Source organism: Camarhynchus parvulus, chromosome 2, assembly GCF_901933205.1.
Source record: "Camarhynchus parvulus chromosome 2, STF_HiC, whole genome shotgun sequence".
In the NCBI taxonomy this organism is placed as follows: Eukaryota; Metazoa; Chordata; class Aves; order Passeriformes; family Thraupidae; genus Camarhynchus; species Camarhynchus parvulus.
Window position 1 is genome coordinate 16,847,421 of NC_044572.1, and position 24,911 is coordinate 16,872,331.

Consider the following 24,911-nt stretch of genomic DNA (forward strand, 5'->3'; position numbering starts at 1 on the left):
TCTTGATATTTACATCCTGAAGATAAAGCTTGTCACAGCAACCTTCATACACACAGATAATTTCCAGCCTTCCTTGACCTAAAATCCTTCAGACAAAGCTTTGATTTTCAAGTCCAATGCTCCCTGCTGCTGCTCAGCCATATAGTTCTTACATGATCTGTTCCTCAAATGCTACAAGGATACCTGAAAACTGGACTCTTCCATGTTTCTGTACATGCAGCTGATAGAAAAGAGAAAGTGAAGGACGATGTAGCCTTGGTGAAATAGCATTGTGGATGCAGCTCCTTGGAAGAAAACTTTGATTCTCATTAGGGTAAGAGAAATAGAATTTGTAAGATTTTACTGAAATTTTGGCTTGCAATTACACTACTTACAATTTTATACTCTGCATTCAGTACATGAATTTACTTGAATTCTTTGACTTGCCACATATGATCTCTTACTGCACAGATACCTACTGAGAGGAACACCTCCATTAGTTGGCTTTTATTCTATGAATGGACCTATTCATATTAGCACAGACACAGTTAGAGCACACAAATTCATTCCACAATAAGAATCCCAAAAATCTCATTATCATCCAGCTCTCCTTTTACAAAGCAACTCTATCAATATCATGCCTCTCTCTTAACATCAATGACATTTGTGATCCAAGAAGACTCAGGATCCCCAGGTGCTAGGAATTTTAGCTACATGTACCAAATGTAGCACTAGCTGCCTCTGTGACAGCTGTATGGATTGGGACTGTTTCTTTATGCCACCTCTCTTCCAGAACTCTCTCCAGTCACATTTGGAGTTAGAAAAGCACATTTTGGACAGCAAGTGATTGGGTTCCTGGGGTTGCCCTGGACTCCTCCAGTATTACTGGAGGTTTCAGTTTCTTTCCATCTTAACATCCCTGTTGCCTCTGCTGAAGACTGTCTTGTATTTGCTTTTTTGCCTCTCTGCTGATTTTTGCTGTCCCTGTTGCTCTCTTACTTTCATAGTTTCCTTTGTTTAAAAGGGGTAGGATTTTGGGCTACACTACTCACAGGCTACCAACTTCCAGTCAAGGACTGTGGGAGAAAGTTCCTGTTCTGCTCCCACACAAGATTTCTGTTACCTTCAGCCTCCATTTGCTACCCTAAAGTCATAATTTTTAGTGGTCTTCAAACCAAGAGAACTGACTGCAACTCATGGAAGATATACTTGCAAGAAACTAAGCCTAACTAAGCATTGCCATCACTTCCCTGTTACTGAAATATCATACAATCATAGCAAAGAAAGAGAAAGAAGGTTATCTTATTCATCCCAAGTTTTGGGGCATGTTCAACAGTAGCTAAAGTACTCCTGACTGACTGACTGAACTAAACATCTTTTGTTTTATCACTGCTTCAAGCATGTTTCCTGTTATCAAATTCTCCACTATAAATACCATGCAATCAGTTAAAAATATCTCATTTTTTTTCTCTGCAGGTGTGGAAATTTGCATTGCTATAGCTCAGCAGTGCTTAACTTAGAGAATCCAAAAAAAGCCTCTGTAGTTGAACACAAGCAGTTGCACAAAGGTGGCTGCTGCAGGAAGGCTGATGGCTGAAGGCTGAGGGAAAAGCACACAGTTTCTCACACTGTGACCCTCCCCTTACCACTTGTATGAAGCAAGCAGGAAAAGCATCTTAACCAAAGTGGCTGAGTGTGGTGTGGGCAGGCTTGCTGATGAAAATTTTAGGCAGATATAATTCAGGCTTCATCCGCATGTGTTGAACAGAGTTCTCACACTGTATAATTTGTGCAACAGAGCTCTCACCTGACAGCCTTCCTGGTTTCATAAGCTTTGACTTAATGCAGAAAAAGGAAATAAACTATCAGATGCAAAATTTTAGCAGTGTTACAGAAATGCTTTGACAAGCTACAGGATTTGTTTTCCCACTACAGGATCACCACCATGTTTTCTGGATCTAAACAGAAACATGCAAAGTCCTCATGTCAATAGCAAATGCAGAAGCCTTATTTAGCTTAAGGGCAGTTTTAAGAAGAAATGTCAGAGTTGATGGAAACCTATGAGACAGCTCTATGCTTCCCTGAAAGAAAGGCTGTACTTCTTTATTTTGGCACACCTAAAGGTTAGAAAATAGGAGCTTAATATCACAGTGGCATTGAGAATTACTAACACTGTTCTTATTTGACTGAGGATAACCACAAGTGTTAAACACAACTTCAGCCTTGATTGGCTCAAGAATCACTTATCAAGAATCTGGCTAACAGGAACATGGTTTTTGATGATACAAAATACATTTCACTTACAGTTGAATTTCATTCTACTGAGAAGAAATGTCATGCCAAAACAAATGCTAATCAAGACAATGAATATTAATTTGAAGTTTATTCTTTCCATAATTTTAAATGGTTATTACCTCCATCATTCACACTGCAGTCTGTGTAATAGCCCTGTGGGCAATTTTGTGGACAGTAAGCCACAGTGGGTATGCCATTAGTATTTGAATACAACCTGTATCATAAAATGAGGCAAAGGCTGCAGGAAAAAGCCAAACCAATGCCTCAATGAGGAAACAAAGTACTGCTATTATATTCCTTAGAAACGCTTCTACAACCTGTTCCTATCCTTCTCTGACACTCCCTGAATCTGGAAAGAGACCAGAATATCATTAGAGATCAGTCTCAGAGGAACAGTTCAACTGAGGGAGAAGTGACTTTTGGCTACATATTTTTCATATAGAATTCCAGTTGTGTTTAGCAAGTATATACTCTTCCCAGTCTAAAATCTTGTTTGACCCTCAGGTAATGCGCAGTGTCAGTTAATAAAGAATTATCTCAGTACAACACTCAATGGAAAGAAATTCATCATGGCTGATTTCAGTGTGCTTTAGATCCCAGCATCAATAAAAATGCTGCCTGGAAGAGAGACTTGAGGGTCCATAGTCAGGCTCCTAACCAAAGCAGGATGGCCACCAATATTAGATCAGGTCAGTCATGATTTTGCCTAGCAAAGCTTGGAAAACCTCCAAAGAAAGGGAATCTGGGATCTCTCTTGGTCACCTGTTCCAGTGCTACACCACCATCTCAAGGGGAAGACATTTTCCTAATGTCCCCTCTGAAACTACAAAGCTACAATAAGTAGCTGTTGCCCCTTCCACATTGATGACCTAACACTACCATGGAAGAATTTGGCTCCACCAGCTTTGCATCTATCCTTCAGGTATGTTTTGGCTGTCATTAGATCACTCCCCAGCCTCCTCTGTCAGAGTAGACAAGCACAGCTCCCTCAGCCTGTCCTTGCTGGCCCCTGATCACTGCATGATGGCCTCTGGCCATTCCATCAGCTCTCCGATGGATACTCTCCAGCATCTCCACATCTAGAACAGAGTGCAGTATTCCAGCAGTGGGACCACCAGTGCCAAGAGAAAGGAACAATAACTCCTTAGTTTGCTGGCCATACTCCTCCCAACAGAGGGCAGTTTCCTCTACTGAGATGACCTTTCACTCAAGGTTCTTATTCACTGTGGTACCCAGCAGGACCTCCTTTTCAGCATGGCTGCTGCTCAGCCTGTCCCTTCCCAAACTGTACAAATGGTTATTACACCCCAGGTGTGGGACCTTGTACCTTGCTGGGTTTCTGAGTATTTTGCTGGCCCAGTCCTCATGTTTTAAGTCCCCTTGCATTGAAGGTCTGCCAGTGATCCTGTCAGTCAGTGCCCTTAATTAAAAGCATCTTCAGCACAGCTGCAGGTGGGTTTTTATGTCATCACTCAGATCGCAGACAAAAATTTTAAACAATATAAACTCCAATGCTGATCCCACCTGCTACCAGACAGCAAATGTTCACTTACTAGCCCTTGAGTCTGGCCAGTGTCAGCCCACCTAACTAGCTACCCTTCCAGACCAGAAGTTTGGTACTTCCTTAAAGATCATGAGTCTAAATCAAGATGGGGAAATTTTTGAAGGAAATGGATAAAACTCATCTTGATAGCATCTCTTCTATATCAGTCGTACTAGTTACATAAAATACTTCAGCTTTTGAAGCTGTTTAGTTGGTATTTTGCAAATGTTGATATTCTTTTAAGACAGGAAGTGAACTATTATCTTTGAGATGCAGAAAAATGGCAAAGCTTTTCCCATATGTTTATGAGTTTCATTCCTCAAACAGTATTGAAAGGTCCTGAGCATCAAATGAAACTTTATCTAGTGAATCACTTTTTATGTCATCAGACATATCCAATTTTCCTATCCAATTTTCTGTTCCTTTTGCTGAATATGTCTGCTGTATGATTCCAAACACAGGGGCAGCAGTGATGTTGAGGTGATTCACATTCAGTTCACGTGGGCTTTTAAACAGCAATGAATTGACCACAGTTTTAAGCAAAACTGACTGACACTTTTCATCTTCCCAAAAATATTTCCAATCCTTAAATGTAAACACCTTCTCTCAATCATAATTACTGCCAACATGAATACTGAAAGAGATATAATTGTGTATTTCAAGATTTCAGATTCATTTTTTGAGGGGCTGCATCACTCTTTTAATGCCTTCTCACAGGGCTGTGACAGGGCAGAATTCTCACATTATCTGCCTCCCTGAAACCCCATGTCAAAAACATACGACAAATATCACATTTTGTTTCAGTTGTTATAAATAGTATAAATATTCAGTTGTATAAATAGTTATAAATAGTTACCTACTGATAACTTTGGCACCTTCTAAGAGCATATGTCTCCTATTGCAGATAGGGGTCTTCGTTACTTCCTTTCAAAGGAAGGAAGTGATTCTTCATTACTTCCTTTCAAAGGCAAACCAAGAAGAGCAGTAATTCCATGTTAGGACCAGGAGAGGTACCTCTTGTGCTTGTCCCTGGACTTAGTCACCTAGCAAAACTACCTACAGCAAATATTGAGTTTTCCACAAATGCACTGCTTTTCCTATTGCAACAAATCACTTAGGCCAGGGATGGAGCTGGGAAACTGTCACTATAGGACACGAAAGAACACAAGCACAACACCATTCTCAAGGTGAAAGAAAAAAGGGAAGTTTAATTTCTGACTCTAATATTTATAGTTTTCTAAAAGTGATAGCAGATTGGAGGGTGACAGTGACACCTCTCCAATGACACTGGTCAAACGAACAGCCTATCAACTCTCTCTTCCTCCATAAAGGAATGCAAAACAATGGGTTATTTACAGAAAGTGTGTGAGAAAGTTCACTACAAGAATGTCAACATCAGAAAGCTTAGAACATCTTAAAAAAACAGGGTGACAGGAAACACCCACAGAATTTTCTCATCAGTACAAATAGCATGGACTGCAATGAAGACACATAGTGACATCTTCACGAAGTGGAGGTCATTGGCCATGCTTTGCACTGATGCCAAAACCAAGCTCTTTATAAGAAGATATTAACTGATCAGTGCTTCTTAAAAGAATTCAGTGATAGATTTTCTGTTACAATAAACCATTTGCAATGATTATGCCTGTATTGGGCTATCAAAATGATGATTAGAAAGATGAAGGAATGGGCAATAGGTCAAGGAACAGGCAGAAATTGCTGAGGCCACAGCAGTAAAAATTTTACTCCAGAGTTCATTCACATTTCATCATTGCAGAACCTTCCCAAGATGCATCTACCTGGGAGATCCATCAGTGTTCCAGTGCCAAATACCACTTGCAAAATGACAAGAACTAGTGAATGTTTAAAACAAGGTTTGACCCAGACTTACCTGAGTAAGTGGCTCAGGAGGAGGTGGTGGAGGTGGTGGTGGAAGTTCTGGTTCAGGGTCTGGAGGTGGAGGTGGAGGGGGCAAATCATCCCCAGACTGTCCAGTAATGGTAACATAGGGACTTACTTTAGAATAAATGTCATTATTCAAGCCTGTTGAAGGCTGAGTGACTGTACTTTGCTGGTTGCAAGAAGAAGCTTTCTGGGCTTGTAAAGTTTTCTGTTCAACATCATTAAGGTCTGCTACAAGGTCAGCCATTAAAGCATCCAGGTCTTTGTCCTCTAGGGCATTTAGGGATTCTGTAAAGAAAATCACAAAAAGTGTCAGAGAGTGAGTGTAATGCAAAGCACTGTTCCCAGTTCAGCAGAGATTAAATTGCAGAAGGCATGGTTACAGGGTCATAGGAAAGGAAACAACATTTTACATGTGTTCAAGAAACAAACGTGCTTTCGAAACAGTCATTAATCTGGTCACACTTAAGTTCAGAGTACCAGGAACTCTAGGAATACAAACTAAACAGGACAGGAAGCTTCAGTTCCAGTGGCACAGTCTCAGGCCCTTATAATGTTACAAACATGGCCCTGATCCAGCAAGGTCACTGGGTGCATGCTTAGTGATATGAATGCAAGAAATTCCATGAGCTCCCATTAGGCTGTAAGCACATACATAAATGCTTAGCAAGTTCTGGAACAGCACACAACAATCCATGTAACTGAGGCCTAGATCAAGCATATCTCCATGTATTATTGCTATTCTACAATTCTAAAATTAAAATGAAGCAGAATCAAAGAATATTAGAGACAAGAAACTGCATGGTATCATCTGCAGCACAGCAGTAATTGTGTGATCTGTGATATACCACATGGGTGGTACATTACACATGCTTTTGAGGCTCCTTTAAACAAGGAACAAACAAAAATGTCTCTTTTAAAAATGACTTATAAACCAGATAGAAACATTGTAACTTTTTCTTTCTGATTTCTACTCTAACAGATTATAAAATAAAATCCCATACCAGAACTTCACATGTAATTTGTGGTTGTTTGAACTAGCCATGGTGTAAAGAGATACTGTGGAATAAAACCCTGTAGGATGCTTTAGCTTTCTAGAAGAAAAGGGTTCTTTAAGATTGAACAAGAGTCGGTGGTTTAAATCTCTTTAAACAGAGTCCAGTTAAGAACTAAATAAACAAATAACTGGGAAAACCTTTAAGTGAGATTTTGAGAGGGATGGAGAGCACTGAATTAGATACTCAAAAATGCTAATATAGTCCAATAAAGAATAGCAATTCATGAGACTAAGTGTGAACATGTCACTAGGCCATCTCAGTTTACTTTGCTCTCCCTGTTATGTCAGTATAATATTTAATAAGTTTTTCTTTACGGTGGGAAAGTTGGCTTATGATCCTCTCTATTAACATAGTTCTACCCACTTTAGTGATAGAGTCTTTAGGAAGCCCAACAAGGAACCGATCCTGGGAAAAAAACCAACTCAGGTTAATGCAAACAACCAGCCCTCAGTCAAAAAACCCCAAAACACCCCCCCAAAAAACCCAAAAGGCAATCACAAACAAAATCAAAGGAAGGGTTTTTACTTCAAACTCAGACAAATCCCCTCATTTGGTTTGCCATACAGCCTCAGCAAGCAGCTGTACATGCAAAAGTGACAGTGCAAACCAAAATGAGAATAAGCACTGAAAAGTGGAAGCAGCTGAAGCTGATACTTCCACTGGACAGAACTGCTTACGCAGCTCTGACATCACACTGAGGAACCTTGTCTTTCACCAAGTTAAATCCTTACATTAAAAAGGTTACATTTCAGAAAGTTTTTGTGAGACTTCTCAAGTTTGTTTTCCTCTACACTCAGACATTTTTAAAAGTCTGACTTCTATTTAAACTGACTTCTATTTAAACTTCTATTTAAATGCCCAAAAAAATTGTTCCCTCTGAAGTTTCCTAAATTGAGACACAAAAATATACCTCCCCCTCCAGCAAAACAGGGTTCTTTTCTTTGGTTTGGGGTTTTTGATCAAGGGTATGTAAAGGTTTTCTTCTCATTTGTTGCTGTGAGATATTTTAAGCAAGTATAAAAGGTATGAAAGAGTCCATTCAGCTACTTACCATTTAAATCTTTAAAACCAACTGTAAAGCTATATTCATTGTTGGACACTTTGGGGCATGGAGGTGGTACAGTCTCCACTCCTAAACTCTGTTAAGGTAGAAGAAAAATAGATATCTGATAATATTGTAATGGCAATTACTATTGCATGCATTAACATTTGAAAACCAATTACCTGAATTTATCTAATGAAATAAATTCTTCTTCAAGAACAGAATGGCATGCACTGGTTTATTATGTTGGACTGGAAGACTAACTAGGGGCAGGACAAGGGTTCTAGCACTGTCTCACAGTCATGGCAAGGCATTTGCTGCTTCTCAGTGCAATGTTGATGGCAGCAACTTCTGTCAGGCAACACCTGGGCATGGTGTGGGGAACAGCAGAGAACTGGACTGTTTCTAATTGAGACAGTGGGCAAAGCCAGACTGATTTTCAGCTTCCTTGGGTTTTTTGAAGGAGGGTGTGGAAAGAGTTTAGCTGTGTACACATTTGAGCCACAGTGTCATTTGCTTTCCAGAGTGCTTTATTTACTAATATAAATGAAACTTAGCTGTTGCTTTCTCCTATTGGTTGAAAAGAACCAAAACCCAAATACAACAAACAAAACCCCATGCTGCTGCAATGTAAACTGCAAACCTGTGTAAATAGGGATTCCTAGTTTGCAGCAGAAAAGGTCAATTCTGAATTTTCATTTCTTTTTCAGCCCTGTTATACCATGTAGAGGTATCTCTGCATGCTTCTATAATTTACACTTATTTTAGGAACTGATAGACTGGCGAAAAAGTGTGAAAAACTATCTACAGTCTTGTTTTGAAAGTTAAGAATCTGAGGGAATTAACAGATCCAGTTCAGTTAACTGAAAGTCTTCAGGCTTTCAGACAGCCCTGCCTGCTTCTCCCATACCAGGCTGATGTGAGATGTGATGCCAGAACTCTAAAGAGGAGGAGAAGCCTGTCCCAATTTCAGGAACACCCCATCCCACCCAGAACTGCACTGGGGAGCTCAGAGACAAGAGACTCACTCTCTTACACTCTTTGCACCACTGCTCTTGTAGCACTGCTGTGCCCAGTCTGAGGAGGTAAAATTTATCACAGGCAGTCTTTTGTTCTTTTGAAGGCATACTAATGAAATGAGATTACCATAAATCCCTCCACAGATATATAAATACAGAAAATAAATATGCACCTTTACAAAAAGCCCTAAAGAGCAGAAAGGCTACCGAGAGACAAGGTATTGTGATTTGACAGCTAACAATAACATGTGAAATCTTGGCTTTCACCCAGTTTAAACACAATTTCTATTCTGTGCCTCAGAATTATTGATATTTATTTTGTCAAGCACTGGTATTCACCAAGAACAAAGATCCCCTCAAAACAGAGACTGTAACCAAACTCACACATCCAAGATGACAACTTAAGTGTTTTCAATCATTTATTTATTAAAATACAACAAATGTATTCCCTTTGTAGATCTTTTTTCTAGAAATAAAAATTCTCCTTTCATCAGCTTTTGCAGGAAGTATTTCATGATTAGAGCTTTAGAAAAAGGCTCATGCTGTTTTATACTCTCAAGAGTGTATTCTGCATTGGGAACAAAATCTCCATGAATTCTTGAATACCACCCTCACTGCAGCTTAATATTTTGCCATATGTAAAGAATCCTTTAAACATATCTTCAAAATGTTGCTTTCATTTCCAAAGTTCACATTTGACACTCAGGCTACATCCCATTTACCCATGTATGCTAAGCATTCATACCTGAAAATTCAGACTCAAACTCTTCCTGTTTTCACAGAATTCTTTCCTTGCTTTGGATCAAGTCCAGAGGAATTTAAATTGTTGGAATGGGGATTTTTTCAGAAAATGTCTTTCACAAGCATTTAGGTCTCTTTAACAACCTACCCTGTACTGATATTACCTTATTCTTTGGGCCACTTGTTTTAACTTTCAAGCAGAGAAATTTAGCTGAAGGTTTACCACAACAATGTAACTGCATTTATTCAGAGTGGAAGTGCACGAAAAATGTAGAACAGTTCCCTCTTTTCTCTAACATGTAATAGCTACTTTTCTAATCTTGATAGAAAAAAAAATATTTACCTGAGTCAGCATGTCCATCTCCCCAAGTAAATTGCTGAACATTTCATCTATATCATCACAGGTTTGCTCCATCTGAAAAAAAAACCAAACCACAAACAAGAAGTTCAGTTCATTTCAAAGCCAGCAATGGTTGAAACCAGAAGATACATAATGCTCTTTTATATTGTGTTCACAAATAACTTTAAAACAATTGCTCGTGATTTGCAAAACCCTGAATCTCTACCTTAGAAGTATCTACTAACAGTTCAGAACCCTCATGCCGTATATGCTAAAACACACACTTCAGATCTATGCTTATAAGAAGTTCCAACTACATCCTTTTATCATTTACATTTCATAAAAGTCACCTGCTAATAAACCATGGTTGTATCTTAAACAAAAAAAATGCAGCCTGTGAGAGGAAGAGAGGGAAACAAAGTTTGATGTTGAGAAATTCCTGAACATTTCATCTTGAAAGACGTTTCATCTTCTTTGGCTTAGATAACTAATACTACAGGAATTTATTGGGTGTTACCTAGTACAAAATCAGGGTATGGTTAGGTATGTGACCACCTTTTTGGCTCAATATTTCTCCATTTTTCTTTCAATTATTACTGCACTAAGAGAACTGCAGTCTTACCTAACCTCAAGAGATGTGAGGAAGCACACTGAGACAAGGAAAATGGGTACATGCTGCATGACCATGGATGGCAGCACTTGTTGCAAGAGGGCAGTGTGAGGACACAATCCCACACCAGTGGTGCTCAGCTATGGGGAAGGCACAGCTTCTGTAATAATCCTCCTCCTCATAAATCTGCTCCTTTGCAGGGAAAGAAGCAGTGTAAAAGGGTATCTGCTGTGGAATGCTAACAGAGACAAGGACTAGAAGCATCATTTTATGAAGAGGCTCAAGCCTGCGAAGGATTGAGAACTGTGGTACCAAACACATAAAACCAGGGTTCAAACTAGGGCCAAACTTTTAACATGTAAGTAGTCCTATCAGCTCTCTGGGGTTGTGTGCACTTGTATTGGATTTTGTGACAAGGTTTGGGGGCTAGTGGGGCATGGCTGCAGTGGTGGCTTCTGTGAGAAGGAAGTTCTCCCCGTGTCAGACTGGGACAGGAGTTTGTGGTGGCTCCAAGACTTGGCGCTGGCCAAAGCTGAAACCACTGGCAATGCTGGTGGCACCTCTGTGGCAACGCACTTAGGAAAGCGTAAAAAGTGCTGCACAGCAGCTGTGAAAGAGCAGTGGGAAAATATAAGCGATATAACCCTGCAGACCCCAAGGTCAGTATTGAAGGAGGGAGAGATGTCCCAGATGCTGGAGCAGAGATTCCCCTGCAGGCCATGGTGAAGCCCATGGTGAAGCAGGTTGTTCCCCTGCAGTCCATGAGGGACCATGCCAGAGCAGATATCCACACTGCAGCCTGTGGAGGTCCTCCTGCCCTGAATGAAGATGAGGACCATGGTGCGCCACACTGAAGCAGGCTCCTGGTGGGAACTGCAGCTTGTGGAGAGGAGCCCACACAGCACAGGTTTTCTGGTAGCACCTGTGACCCCGTGAAGGACCCACGCTGGAGCAGGCTGCTGCTCTAAGACTCCATCTTGTGGAAAGAATCCAGGCTGGAACACCTGTTGAAGAACTGCAGCATGGGGGAAGGCACTAGGTTGAAGAAGTTAATGAAGTACTGTCTCCCTTGGGAGAGTCCCCATGCAGGAGCAGTGTAAGAGGAAGGAGCAGCAGAGATAAAGCATTATGAACTGACTGCAAACCCCACTTCCCATCCCCTTGTGCCACTTGAGTGGGAAGAGGTAGAAGAGCTGGGAGTGAAGCTGAACCTGGGAAGAAGGGAAGGGTGGGGCAAAGATCTTATTAGTTTTCTTCTTATCTTGCATTACCCTACCATCTTATTAACTGGCAATATATTAATTTAACTTCCCTATGTTGAGCCTGTTTTGCTCAAAGGTAGTTGGCAAGTGATCTCCCTGTTCTTACCTCAATCCATGAGCTTTTCATTGTAATTTCCCTCCCTGTTCTGCTGAGGAGGGGAAGCGATAGAGCACCTTGGTAAGCACCTGGTAGCCAGCCAAAAAACAACCAACCATCCACAGCAAGATGAGAACCAGGCTGATGCAAGAAAGCAATTAACTGAGGACAGGAACAACTCTGACGAGACTAAAGACTGTAAGAAAAGAAAACCAGCAAGTTTCCTGTTCTTCAGTCTTAATGCTTTTCCTTTAATAGAGCATCTTGAGTCATGTAACTATTACATGGATAAATTATAAAGGTCACTAAACCCTAAAATCAGTATCTGCTTTTTGAGAATTGTGATGTAACTAAACAAGGCACAGGCAATCAAGAACTGAACTTTCAACTTTCACATTTCTCTCATATCCCAAAAATCAAAGACTTAAAGATTTGGGAAGTGGGAATGTCTTAAAGACATTTTAATAGGATGTGGTTGACAGAGCTGAGGGCAATCCTAGCCCAGCCGTGGAGATTGCACAGCTCTGCCCAAGGAACAGACATCACACAGGACTGAGTGTGTGGAGAGTTAAAGTCATCTTATCTGCTTCCTTTCCAGCTGACAAATCCACACAGGATGGCTCACTCACTCTCTGTCTGTATCACACTTCTCACACAGAGCCTTGTACACAACATTCTGGTTTTGTAGACTCAGCTGTATGCTGGTGGCATATGATTACTGAATCTTAATTCATTTCTTTGGATCAACAGCTGTGTAGCTTCCTACACACCTGGCACTTGGAGAATCAATTTTCATAGAAAGGCTAGATCAAATGGCACTTATTTGATCAGGCAGAGTGAAGATACATTTGTTATGTGACAAAAAATGGAGCAGCAGTTCATACTGACAAGTATCTCATCAGTGTTTAAATAGTGCTGAATAATTTTATGTTTTCCTGTTTTCTGATTTAGGGGATCAAAATATCTTCTAAGGAAATCTTATCAGTTCCAGTTATTCGTATGGTTTTGGTAGATTTTTTTAAGCACTAGCTACATCAACTTTCAGGAAAAGATCCTCATACAAGTTCTTTTGACAAACTGAAATCCTCCTTTATTATATTTTTACAGAATAGAAATATAAAAATGGCAAAAAAAATTACTTGAGTTGTAACCAGTTGCAAGTTCTTATAATGAGGAATAGTAAGAACTGTCTAAAAAGGTAAAAATCAAACTTAAGGACCCTCCTCAGTAATTAACAACATAAACAAAAAAGATAAAGTCATGTTATCACGAAGCCACTGCCTGTACTGCTATTTTATTTTCTCTTGAATTTCTATTGATTTGGTTAAGGAAGACAAAATTGTTATCATAATCAACAAATATACTGAAATTTTTTATGTTAAAACACACTGAATGATCTATTAAATTAGTATAAGAACTCTGCATATTTACCAAAGATCTTGCCAAGAGCTAGAACAACTTAAGATAGTAATATGAGTCCACGATAACATGGAATTGCAGAGGACTGTCCATACTCTCTTCTTCTCTCCACTTATATCCATTTCTTTTATTTGATTGCCACAATAAAAACAAACAGATAAGAAAACTTGGAAATTATTGGAAATTATCCTGTTGGATGTTGCTGCATTTTGGATCAGCAAATTTTTCTGAATTTTACAAATAGCCTTGAACTTATTCAAACCAGAAATTCAAGGTGAAATGCGTAGGTGTATTAACAAAACAAAGGAAAAGATTTAGCGAAGTGCCCAGAAGAATACTGAGCTTCATACCCAGTCCAACTCTACTGTAACTTTTCCATCAGGTTTTTCTTTATTCTGTACTTATACTAAGAACTCTTAAAATCACTACTGCCTACAATAAATCAAAAAAAACCCCTAACCAAACAGAACAGTACTTTAAGTTTCCCAGACTATGCATAAGATTTTAAGCGGAGAAAAAAAGAGTTACAGAGCCAAGTCATGTAGGTAAGAAAGAGAAAAGAGAAGGAAGAGAGAAAAAACAGAATCTAAATAAAATGAAGAAATTGTGGTTGTCACAAAAAAAAAAAAAACAAGCTGAGAAGGGCCTTGTGGGAAGCCACATATGTGAAATGTAACGTATTTTTAAAGTGACTGATTTTCAAACTGATGCCTTCTGGACAATAGCACAGTAAAAAGTACTCCTTGTTTTTTTTATTTCCCCCCTTTTCACATTCTCAAATCTTCACTAAGCTCTTATAAAAAAACTATTTTTAAAATTTTATTTTATTTAATACTCTTACCTTTTTCATATCTAAGAGATTGGGACATCTTCTCTTCAACGTCCTATTCTAACTACCAACGAGTCTCACTTTTAGTTTATGTAATAGATAAATATTGACTCATTAATTCACCCCACTATTTAACAGAAGTCCTGCAGAACCACTGGATCTATTAATTTTTTTTTACCTTCCCAATTTAGATAGGAAATTGAATTGTTTGATAGAATCTTTAACACTCCACAGGAAGAGTAAAAACAGTGGTACAAAAATCACCCTGCTTAAAAAAAAACCCAAAAAACCCCCTATTTGAAAATGAAATGAAATCTGAAAAAGTGACCATACAGTGTACATAAAAAAACCCCAGATATGGTACTATACCAAGCAGAGTTTGAACTGTTAGTATTTTAGAATCTGATAGTTGTGAGAAATACTCAAAGCTAGCCCCTGTTCACAGAAGATGAAGTTACACAGGAAGTTACGCGGTAAAAAGGTTTCTGCACTGGCGAAAGCCCAAGGCCCTGTGAAACCGAGCAGGAAACACCAACAACATTGTCATCTCTGGAACTCAGTAGAGTTGATGCAGTTTCACCAAAGGGCTACAAAAAAAAAGGAATGAGGAACACCATGATGTCAGAAGATAAAGACTTAGAGTGGATTAATGCTACAAACAGTATCAGGAACCAGCCCACTTAGTGACCTGGTGAGCTGGTGTGTTACAGACACACTCATTACATTCAAAGTATTGTTGCTATTCTTAAACTGCTACATACATAAGTAGCAGAGATAAAAATACATGAAGTATATTTTGACAAGTGACACAGAAACATCAAAAGCACACCTTCAGGTCCTAGTCTCTGCACTACAGAGTGTAAATGTCAGAGTACCAGGACCACCAAAATGAACAGTTTGACTACCCAGGTGACCACTAACAGCACAGCAACCTCCTGCTATTGCTTAATGCTTAAATGCTTTCTGGAGTGGAATGAAAAAATCTTTAATATTTTAGAGAAGTCTCCCTGAGGAGTAAATTGCTCAAATCAGAGATTCACCCTTGTGTACTACAGACTACACAAAGGAGATCATCCCACAGCAAAGACAGAAGATGGAAGAAAACTAGGGAAGCATGATGAAAGTGACAGAGTCCCACCAAAAAGTGAAAAGCTGGAAAGAGAGTAACTGATTGTCACAGAAAGCAGGTGTGAAACTAGTGTGATTTAAAAATGCACCAAAACCTAGGGGAAAGTTACTGAGGCAACATTTCATCCTGACTTACAACACAAATTTAATGGGGTAAGTAAATGAAAGTCCAAATAACTGTTCCAGGGAAACACACACGGTGTAACTGTGAAACTCATCATCAAAACTGGTGAGTAAGCAAGATGAGGAGTTGGTTTTCTCTACATGCAGTTGTAGCTAGAAGTGCTAGTGTAGCAGAGAGCTTCAGGCAAGGATGATGAAGCTCATGATTTAAGACCTAAAATAAAGACTCCACCGATTTGGAACCAGAGCAAAGCTTTCACAACACACAGGTTACCCCACACCTTCCAGCACGAGATTTCTTGCCTCTTTCTGAAGTTCCTGATGTCAGCCACTGCTGGGGATAACCTTCTGGCCAGATGGACTGCAGGTCTGAAACAGATCTAACTAGGTTCCTCACAGTGATTTTACAGCTAGATGTCAAGGAAAATCTCATACTACCCAGGTCTCTCATATACCTAAGTGAGGCAGGATGGAAGTTCCTTAACCAGCTATTTCATCACATCTAGTAAAAAATCCTTAACAGACATTTAGGCTCACTTTTATGAAGTAAAGTACAAGAGAACATCTGTCTCTGCAGACTTCAGTCTAGAGGAACATAATCCAATTAGTTACTAATTCTAGTAGATACTACAAATGGAAATTGAAGTTTTGGACTGATACAATGGTAATGGTAGCTGACCTCAAGGTTTCAAAATCACAATCAGATTTGGTAATTAGCATGTTGACTTTCTTACCTACATGACATGGCTCTGTAACTCTCTTCTGCTCTAACACTAGCCCCTATTTTGAAAAGCATGGATCAAAAGCAATTAGACTGCTTCCAGCGCTGTACTTACCTAGCATTGATAAGCACAGTATTTTCCAATAAAAAGCTTGCACACACTGATAATTCTGAAAGCAGTTTTTTGCTAATATTCACTATTCTTCTGGGAAATGTGGTGTGCCAATAACTGTAGGCTTATCTGCAGCTGAAGTTACACTGCATATTTATCTCAGGGATGGTGTGACCTGCTATAACTCCATTCATGAGGGAATAAAAGTGACACACTAAAACACAAGTAGCTTCAGGAAGACTGTACAACTGCAGAATATCCTTATTATATAATAAATAAATGACATCTGGCTTTGGATTAACATTAAAGTGGCAGATAAATACAATCAAGAGAGCCCTACTCTAATGTTAACATGGGGTACTAGAGCTCATATTCTACTAATTCCAGAATCACACACCCAGAGATAAACACAAACATTGTTAGATAAAAGCACCCCAAACTCACAGATCCTACTCATGTTTCACATATATTTTAACTATGTCATTTGTACAATTAAACCTGTTGAAAGCTTGTTCACTTTTTGCTATTTTGGAAATACTTAGTTATGTCCCATGTTTTACAGGAACAAACCCACAGTGAGGACTGATTTTGGAAAAAGTCTTTATTGTCTAAAAGTCCCAGATTTCACAGACCTGAAAACGACACTGTTTCACTTAAATGATGGCAGCAGTTGTATTTGACACTTGTTTGTCAACATGATGATAATAATAAACACTACAGGAATTCCTGTGCCATCTTTTTCAGTGATATTTGAGTACTCCATTTTCAGAGAGAGTGACAGAGGGGGTGAGGAGGGTGGAGAGAGACAGACAGACATTTAATATGTTTGTAAAGCGCCACAGGATGTTGAGTGAGGCCATCCTCCAGATGCTGCTGCCTCAGCATCCATCACCTCTGTGATGGATCCCCACCATCCCCTCTCCCCCCATGCACTGCCCTAAACACACTTTTTTTTAACACCCTTGTCAAGAGTGGTGCCTGGGAGAAGCAGCTGTGGGTCCTGCTCTGAGGGTGAGGCAGGATGACAAGATTACTGAATGGTCACAGAGGCTCACTTAAGGGAAGCTGAAAGGAACAAGGGACTACCTAAAAGCTTACTCACAGTATGTAAGGAAGAAGTTACCCAAGGCCAGAGGAGGGGGTTAGCAAAGGGCTCCGGCTCTGCAAGAGGACAGGAAGAACATTTAACCTGTGGCTGAGGTAAAGGGGTGTAGAGGGATATGGCATGCAGGCTGGTGTGAGACTCCTCACTAAGATCCTCTCCACAGTAACTCTCAGGCACACACACAGTCTGGATGCTGGGCTCCAGAAAATGTGACCCAAATATACTCAATCATCTGGGGAACTGTGGGTTAAAAGCACCTTATGAAAGGTGGGGGGAAAAACCACCCCGGTGTAAAGCACATATGCAAGGAGGAGAAAGCTTGGGAGCAATTTCTATGTACCAGAACTGCACTTTGTACCTTCCCCTCAGCTCCCAAAGGGGATTGTTTCTATGGAAATCAAAACAGTGCCACTTCTGTTCATTTTTACACAGTATCCTCACATCAGTCAATGTGCTTCAGTCTGGCTTGTGGGTCTAAGAACATTATAGAAATACAGCTACAGTTTTGGTCATCTTTTTTTTCTTTTGTCACAGAATTATTTACTGCAGAATAGTCCAGTCTGGGGACCTTCTCCTCATGAGCCATACAAACAGGGCAAACTGCACAGAATAAAATGGTAGGAGAAGACATATTTTCAGCCCTATGCCCTCACCCAGACTGGTAAAAAAACCAATTCCCTATTCTGTGCCAGATTAATGGCACACAGGAACAATATTTCAATTCTGCCAACATATCTTCTCCTGGAAAAGGCAGAAGGCTGGGTGGAAGTGTGTCCCCTGAGCTCATGAACCACCAGCTCACCCAGACTCATCCATTTTGAGTTGATAACATGTCTACTTCAGCTCTACTCAGGTATAGACAACTTTAGACATACAAGTTAACAGAACTCAGTATGAGAACCTCAGTTTTAGGTCCCCCCCTCCCTTCCCTGCCATGATGGCAAGGCAGAATAGCAAAAGAGTAATGTAACCCTGAGTAACAGAAGTTGATAGTTTCCACATTCCTTCCCATAATCTGTATTTTGTTGATGTTGGTGCAATGTTTTCCTTCCTGTTTTTTTTTCCTGTTACCCAACACTGCTGTCCAGAACTTAGATGACAACAAGAGACTGTCTTGCACTTTAAACAATTGCCAGCAAAATAATGTAATTTTGATGTTTAGCTTCATAGACCACGAAGTAGGCTGATCCCACATTAATAGGTTGTCTAACAAGCAGAATACAGTAGACAAGGAAGCCCACAGATGAGAGAGGAAGGCATACAGGGGGGTACAATGAGAGAAAAATCCTTTCCCTCCTCAATTCCCTATAGAATCAAGAGATGTTAAAAGTGTGGAATAGTGAAAATAATAGCATAAACTTAGGAGGAGGAAAAGAGGAAAGAAAAGTTACAGTGCCAAATCTGAGTGCAGGAACTGCTACGCTGGATAGCCAATGGCTCAGCTTTTCCAACACTCACTTCCTCCCACAGTGAGCCACTAGGTAAGTACAAGATATGCTACAAAGGTCCATGACACAACTGTCTCCCCATACAAATAATTTATTCCTATGACCTCTCACTGGCAAAAGCTCTAAATCACCATTTTCTTTCCTATAATCACATGCTGTTACTACTGCCAGAAAAGCTTAAGGGATGGCACACATGGTATGAGAAAGGAACACTGAAAAAGGAAAAGACACTAACAAAAAATGCTCTCACAGTAAGAGTGAAGCAAATTTGTAAAAATTTTATGGATGAATTTGTAAAAATTTTATTGAATCCATCTGTTTATTTAGTACAAAGTTCATCTATTAAAATCAAATAAAGCAAGTAATGCTTTAATATGGATTTAAAGATATTTCACCAAAGTACCTTGCTCAGTAACATAGTGAGTAGTAGAAAAATTAAATGAAGATTTTTTTTTACAAATCTCAGTTTTACTACTGCCTGAAGTGTCAGGTACAATTCCAAGGCCCACTGCCAACTTTTCACCTAGCAAATTTGCTTTTTTCAGTCTATACAATGCAGTGATTACATGCAGCTTTAAGCAGCAGGTTTCAGATGCAGATGTGTAAGGAAAAGTGGAAGCCTGGAGTCCCCACAGAGAGGACACTGTATTGGTGTGGCAGCGGTTGCTTTGTCACAAGCCAGAGAGCCCTGAAGAAAGAAAGAGTCGTGAGAAGAAAATGCACCAAAACAAGAACCTTGTGACATTTCCATTCTTAGATTTCTCTAAGGTTTTCCATGAGAAGGAAATGTCACTGCCTCCCTCTCTTTTTTTCCCTCAGAAGTGGAGGAGGGATGGAACAATGCTGATCTAGTCACAGCAACTCGATCATGACACTGGGGAGACAGACCATTCTAATGACAGATATGAAAGACTTTGCTGGATTCCATGTAAGAACATTCTCATGGGACAGAACTGGAATTAAGTTTGTGACGGATTCCTTCCTAGAACTGGCATCCAAAACCACTGGCTCTCTCTTTGTATTTGTATTTGTATTTGCTTTGTCAAACATTAGGTCTGTCACCTTCCCCTCAGTCATGAGGATATGGTCACTAAGGGACAAAACTAAGCTGTAACCACAACAAATGTTTGTGAATGTTGTTTGTGTTCATGGTTTTGGCACATATTCTTGCTTGGTCAAGGCTATCTCAGGTACTTACATCCTGCAAGGCACATTACAGCAGATATTTCAAATACAATATTTCATCAAAAAGCAAAGAGAACAGTAATGCCTATTTGACTGGGGGGGTATTTTTTGTGTGTGTTTTTGTCTTTTTTTTTCTTTTAATTCGCAATCAGACGGAAAAAACACATCACCTTTCAAAAATATTTTTGGGCTGATAATCCCTCTTATTTATGTGCTTCAATGAAATCCCCATAGCAAGTGAGGGAATGAGGCCTTCCAGTACTGTTAGAAAATACTAGAAAAATCTTCAAAAGTACATCAAAATCTTGCTCTGATGCAGAAGTAAAGTAATCATGTGTCTGCAGCCTGGGTTACCTGAAGATGCAGTGAGAGTACCAAAATGGATCAACTAAGGCCACCACGGAGCATGTTTTCATTGCTGCCAACATGGCCTTGATGCTGACAGTTTAACCATTCTGCTGAGCTTCTTAACTTTCCTGGTGAGTTGCCTTTGAGGCAGACACATAATTTTGCCTAAAACTGGGACTTCAATGGTAATTTGTCATTTTTATCAGCAAAAGCATCCAGTGAGTGCCTGTATGATTGATTTTAGCTTCTAGTGATTCTCTCTATGCTTGATGGACCAGCAATGCTGCTAAAGGCAGATTTGCCCCCCTTCCATCCTCACTCTCCCTGACAAGTACAATGACAAGATTTTCACCAAAATATTTACTTTATCAGATGGATTGTCTGAGGACAACTGAGGACTTTCCGTTGGTAGTGACACCAACCATGCAGGGTGTGCTCATCACTGATAGCAGACCCAGAGAGTTTTATCCCTCAATACTGATGTCACATGGCACACTTGTACATCCGCTGCTTTAGATCACAAATACAGAGTGAAAGCAAAAATGGAAATGCACTGAGATGTACCCAGTGCAAAACTTCTATCAGATGTGATTTTGTTCGCATTTCTAAATGGAGCAGCAGAGCAAAATTTGTTTTGTATACACACTGAAGGTCGTCCTTCTTCTAGGATTCATAATGCATCTACTCCCCAAAATATTCCTAATACTTCTAATGACTTTAGTTCTTATCTATTTGAGCCTAAATTCATAGCATGCTGAATCAATGTTCAACATGAAGAAACAGAGCTGTGTGCAGGCTGGAGTAGCTCCTGGCAGCAAAAAAATATGAGAGCAATTAGGACACAAATCTGAAAGATCACTTTACTGGAAGAAAGTCTTTGAAACTAATGACAAACCTAAAATTTTTGAACTATCATTACCAAACTAGTTTGTGAATTCGCACAGTAAAATTTTAAGTCAGATTAAAGTCATCTGTTCTTCCTTTCCATTCAAAACCCAAAAGCAATACAATGAATTGAAACTGAGAGGTGTGAGGAACATATATGCTGCTGTAGTTGCTCAAAAGTGTCCTACAGAAACTTGAGAAGAACATATCACCCAGTTTCTTTCACAGTATAACATACATCTACACTGGTAGCTCTACTGGTAGTATCTAGGGTAGCTAGGGATCAATAGGCTGGACAATAAGGAAATGCCCTAAATGCCTGTTTTTCCAAGAGCCATGGAACACTCCTAATCATGGAAAGACATATGATAGCATTTCTATGATATCTGCATCTGATGTGGTTGTCCCAAGCTCTTTTTAGACAATGAAGGGAAAGGAAGACAATTTTATAGAGCATGATTCATGGCTGCTGCCTAAAACTGTGCCACCAAAGCAAGGTTTAGCAATATCTATCTCTCTGTGTAAGAGACTGTAAAGGTGACTCAAAGCCTTATGTGACTCAGATGCTCATGTCTACAGCTGGATGAGAAGAGTCCTGCCTCTAAAGCCCAAGAAGTGCTCTGCAAGGTCTGCATGGATGCATGTTACCATTGTCACTAGAGACCTTCCAAAGGAAGGCTAAAACTTCCATATTGCTGGAGGCAAATAAGAGGTCTTGTTTTCACTTTAACCCCAGATCAGCACCTGACCATGGGAAGTCATCATCAGAACAGGTCAGACTGACCTACGACAAAACAATCAAGATATACTGCAACCAAAGATGGAAAAAATAGTCTGTGAGAAAGGAAAACCCATATAGTTTGCAAAGAGAGCAGGAAAGAATAAGGGCCTTGATATCCTAATGATATACAGGAAAATGAAATTCAGCTACATTCCTGTAAAGCAACCTCTGAAACAGAAGCATGCTTTTAAGAAAATCCATGTTCCCAGATCATCTTATCAAAGGTCAGATGTTAATGAATCTGCAAGAAAGACAGGTCCTCTCTTGAACAAGGCAACCCCTTCTCTCATCTGCAGCAGTGCTACAGACTGGCAGTTTTCTCACACATTTTTCAGGGCCAAAGAGATGCAATAGCTGATCCCTCCATCCACAGGTTGGCTCTCTCTTCATCACTTAGGGCAGAACAAGAGAAGGAAAGCTTTCTGCCTCTTCTTCCTCTTACTGCTTTAAGATATTTCTTCTAACAGGAAAGGTGAAACACAGCAAAAGCAAAATCTTAATGGATTGGGTAAATCTTTTTACCTGTAAGAAATCTTGGGGCTCAGTACTGGGTTAAATTGTTACAACATCCAACAGGCCCATCTGCTTATATTGCTGCCTCTTTTGTGCAAATTGTTACCCTACCAAACGTGTTAGTCTCTTTATAAATTACAAAAAAAGATCAAGGTTACACCTGATTTACAGGTACATGAGCTATGGCATGTGATCTACTAGCCCAAATATAGTGACTTTTGACCTGCAAAAAACCAAACTTTGCTGCAATAAACACACTTGATAACAAAATAAAAAAGCACTTCAAAAGCATCATGCCCTGCTTGAAGATACTACACACTGATAATCACAAATTCCAGTATGAACAATTAAAACACAATTTACTCAATAATTACATTGAACCATCAGTCACTATGCCTCCAAACATCCAAACAGTCTGTAACACCCACAGGAAGTATTTTTAGAAGAAAGAGAAGACACAGAGAATTATTAAACGTTCCTTTCAGAGATAGTACATTTTTTCAGTTGTGTTCTCAGATGGATCAGAATTTTCTGAGAATAAAACAAAGACTACTCAGTTATTTGTAATACTCTATTGATTCAACCTCCCAAAGACATTTGTATGCCATATTTCAAACCAAATTATTTCAATTTTTAAGCAATGCTTGCACAAAGCATTAAGTACAATTAAAGGTAATTGTCTGCTTAGAAAGCTCACTGGGGAAAACAGAACCGAAGAGGTTCAGTAAAAAGTTAAACATTCTGTTTTAGACATCAAGTTTTAACCGAAATTTATACTCTTTACAAAGTTACCAGAAAAAAAATAATTGTAGATTTAGTGGAGACAAATGATTAGGAGACTGCATAGGTGGAGCAGGTCAATAGTACAGCTCCCTGGAGCACTGGGGCTCACCTATTTGTCTCTAATGACACAGATGGACTACATCCAGCCCAACTACATTCACTGCACTGTTGTGCAGCAGCAGGGTAATTGATCAACAAATCAATCAAAATCAGGGTAAAATCAGCAAATTTCATGCGTGAAATAAGATGGAAGCAGGTTTGGAAGAGATGAGAAAACACACACGTCATGTAATTCATAAAGAGGAACTAGAACCAAAGAGGAAAAATGACTGCCAAAGTTCTGCAAACAGGCGTTCTGAGAGGGAGAGACAAACCGGAGCCAAATTTTCTACAGAATCAGAGTCATCTCGGGCAGAAAGTGAAAAGTTTAAAAGTCAAAAAGTTAAGCTGCTAGTTTGGTGGAACCCTGCTTATTTTGTTTGTAGGCTGTGTTCCTGCAACAAATTTTTAATGACAGCTAAGACCAGTTAGGCAGCTGGATCGTATGCTGCCTAAAAGACACCACTGGATACCTCTTCCCGGTGTGATAATGAATGGATTTAATAACTTCTCTTTTGGTGCACGAGGGATTGAAAAACCACCCCAAGCTCGTGGAGATTGCATTTCAGTTACTTCACTGTGTATTCGGCTGAGGGCATCCTGTGGGATGGACGCTCTCTGAATCAGGCGACACTTAAGAGCTTTTCTCTGCACCACGTGGCCAAAGATCACCAGCCGCGGAGAGATGTAAACTATGTTCCTTGGAAGTCTGTCCTGGCTATTTGGCCACAACCCCACCACCTTCTACACGCTTAGTTTCAGACTGCTTAGCGCATCCACATGGTGTATTCTCTGTCCGCTGGGTCCGCAGCTCTCTCCCCCCTGCCTTCCCCTTCCCAACGCTGACCCTGAAACGGGGCACCGCGCGTCCCTCGGGATCCCCACCGGCCTCAGGGGAGCTCTGGCACCCCTGCCTTGCAATGATCAACCCCCGGCTCACTTCCCCCAGGGAGGGGGCACAGAGAAGGTCTGACCCAGCTCAACCCCGCCGAGGGGAACCACCGGCACCGGGACCCAGCACCGCAGCGCGAGCCCGCACAGTCCCGCAGAGCCCGCCGAGGCCACGCCGGTGCCGAGGGGAGGGAGCGCGGTGTGCGGGGCTCTCCCCTCTGCGGCTCCCCCCGCGCTGCCCAGAGCCAGAGCGGGCTTTGCCGCACCTCCCACCCCGCTGTGCCCTCGGGGGCCCGGCGCTCCCTCCCTGCCCGCTTTACCTTGGCGGGCGGGCGGGCGGTGGCTCCGGAGGCTGTGAGGAGGCGCGGGGCGGCTCTGCGGGACCCGGCCCGGCTCAGCTCGGCTCGGCTCGGCAGGGCCCGGCGCTGCCGGAGGGAAGTGGGGCCGCCCCGCCGTGCTCGCAGCGCCGCCCTCCGCCCCCGGGCCCGCCAGAGGCGGCAGCTGCTGCCCTGCCCGAGTCCCCCGGGCAAACCCCGGCCGGACCGAGCAGCCCGGCCCTGCCCGGCCCGGCCCGGCCCAGCCCCTGCGCTCCCCTCCCGCGGCCGCTCTCGGCTGGACAGCGCTGTCAGGCGCGCTCCGGTTTTCAAACAGAA

The 24,911-nt window shown here is 40.9% G+C and overlaps 1 protein-coding gene across 1 annotated transcript in view; it reads right to left on the reverse strand.

The window, feature by feature from the left end:
• The window catches only part of APBB1IP (amyloid beta precursor protein binding family B member 1 interacting protein), a 62,713-nt gene extending 38,022 nt beyond the window's left edge, over window positions 1-24,691 (reverse strand). The window contains exons 1-4 of the mRNA XM_030944114.1: window positions 24,579-24,691; window positions 9,923-9,994; window positions 7,829-7,916; window positions 5,709-6,007 (exon numbers count right to left, since the gene is read on the reverse strand). Coding sequence (XP_030799974.1) covers window positions 5,709-6,007; window positions 7,829-7,916; window positions 9,923-9,994 — 459 coding nt within the window. The 5' untranslated portion in view covers window positions 24,579-24,691. The remainder of the gene's footprint in view (window positions 1-5,708; window positions 6,008-7,828; window positions 7,917-9,922; window positions 9,995-24,578) is intronic.
• Window positions 24,692-24,911: the final 220 nt, after the last annotated feature.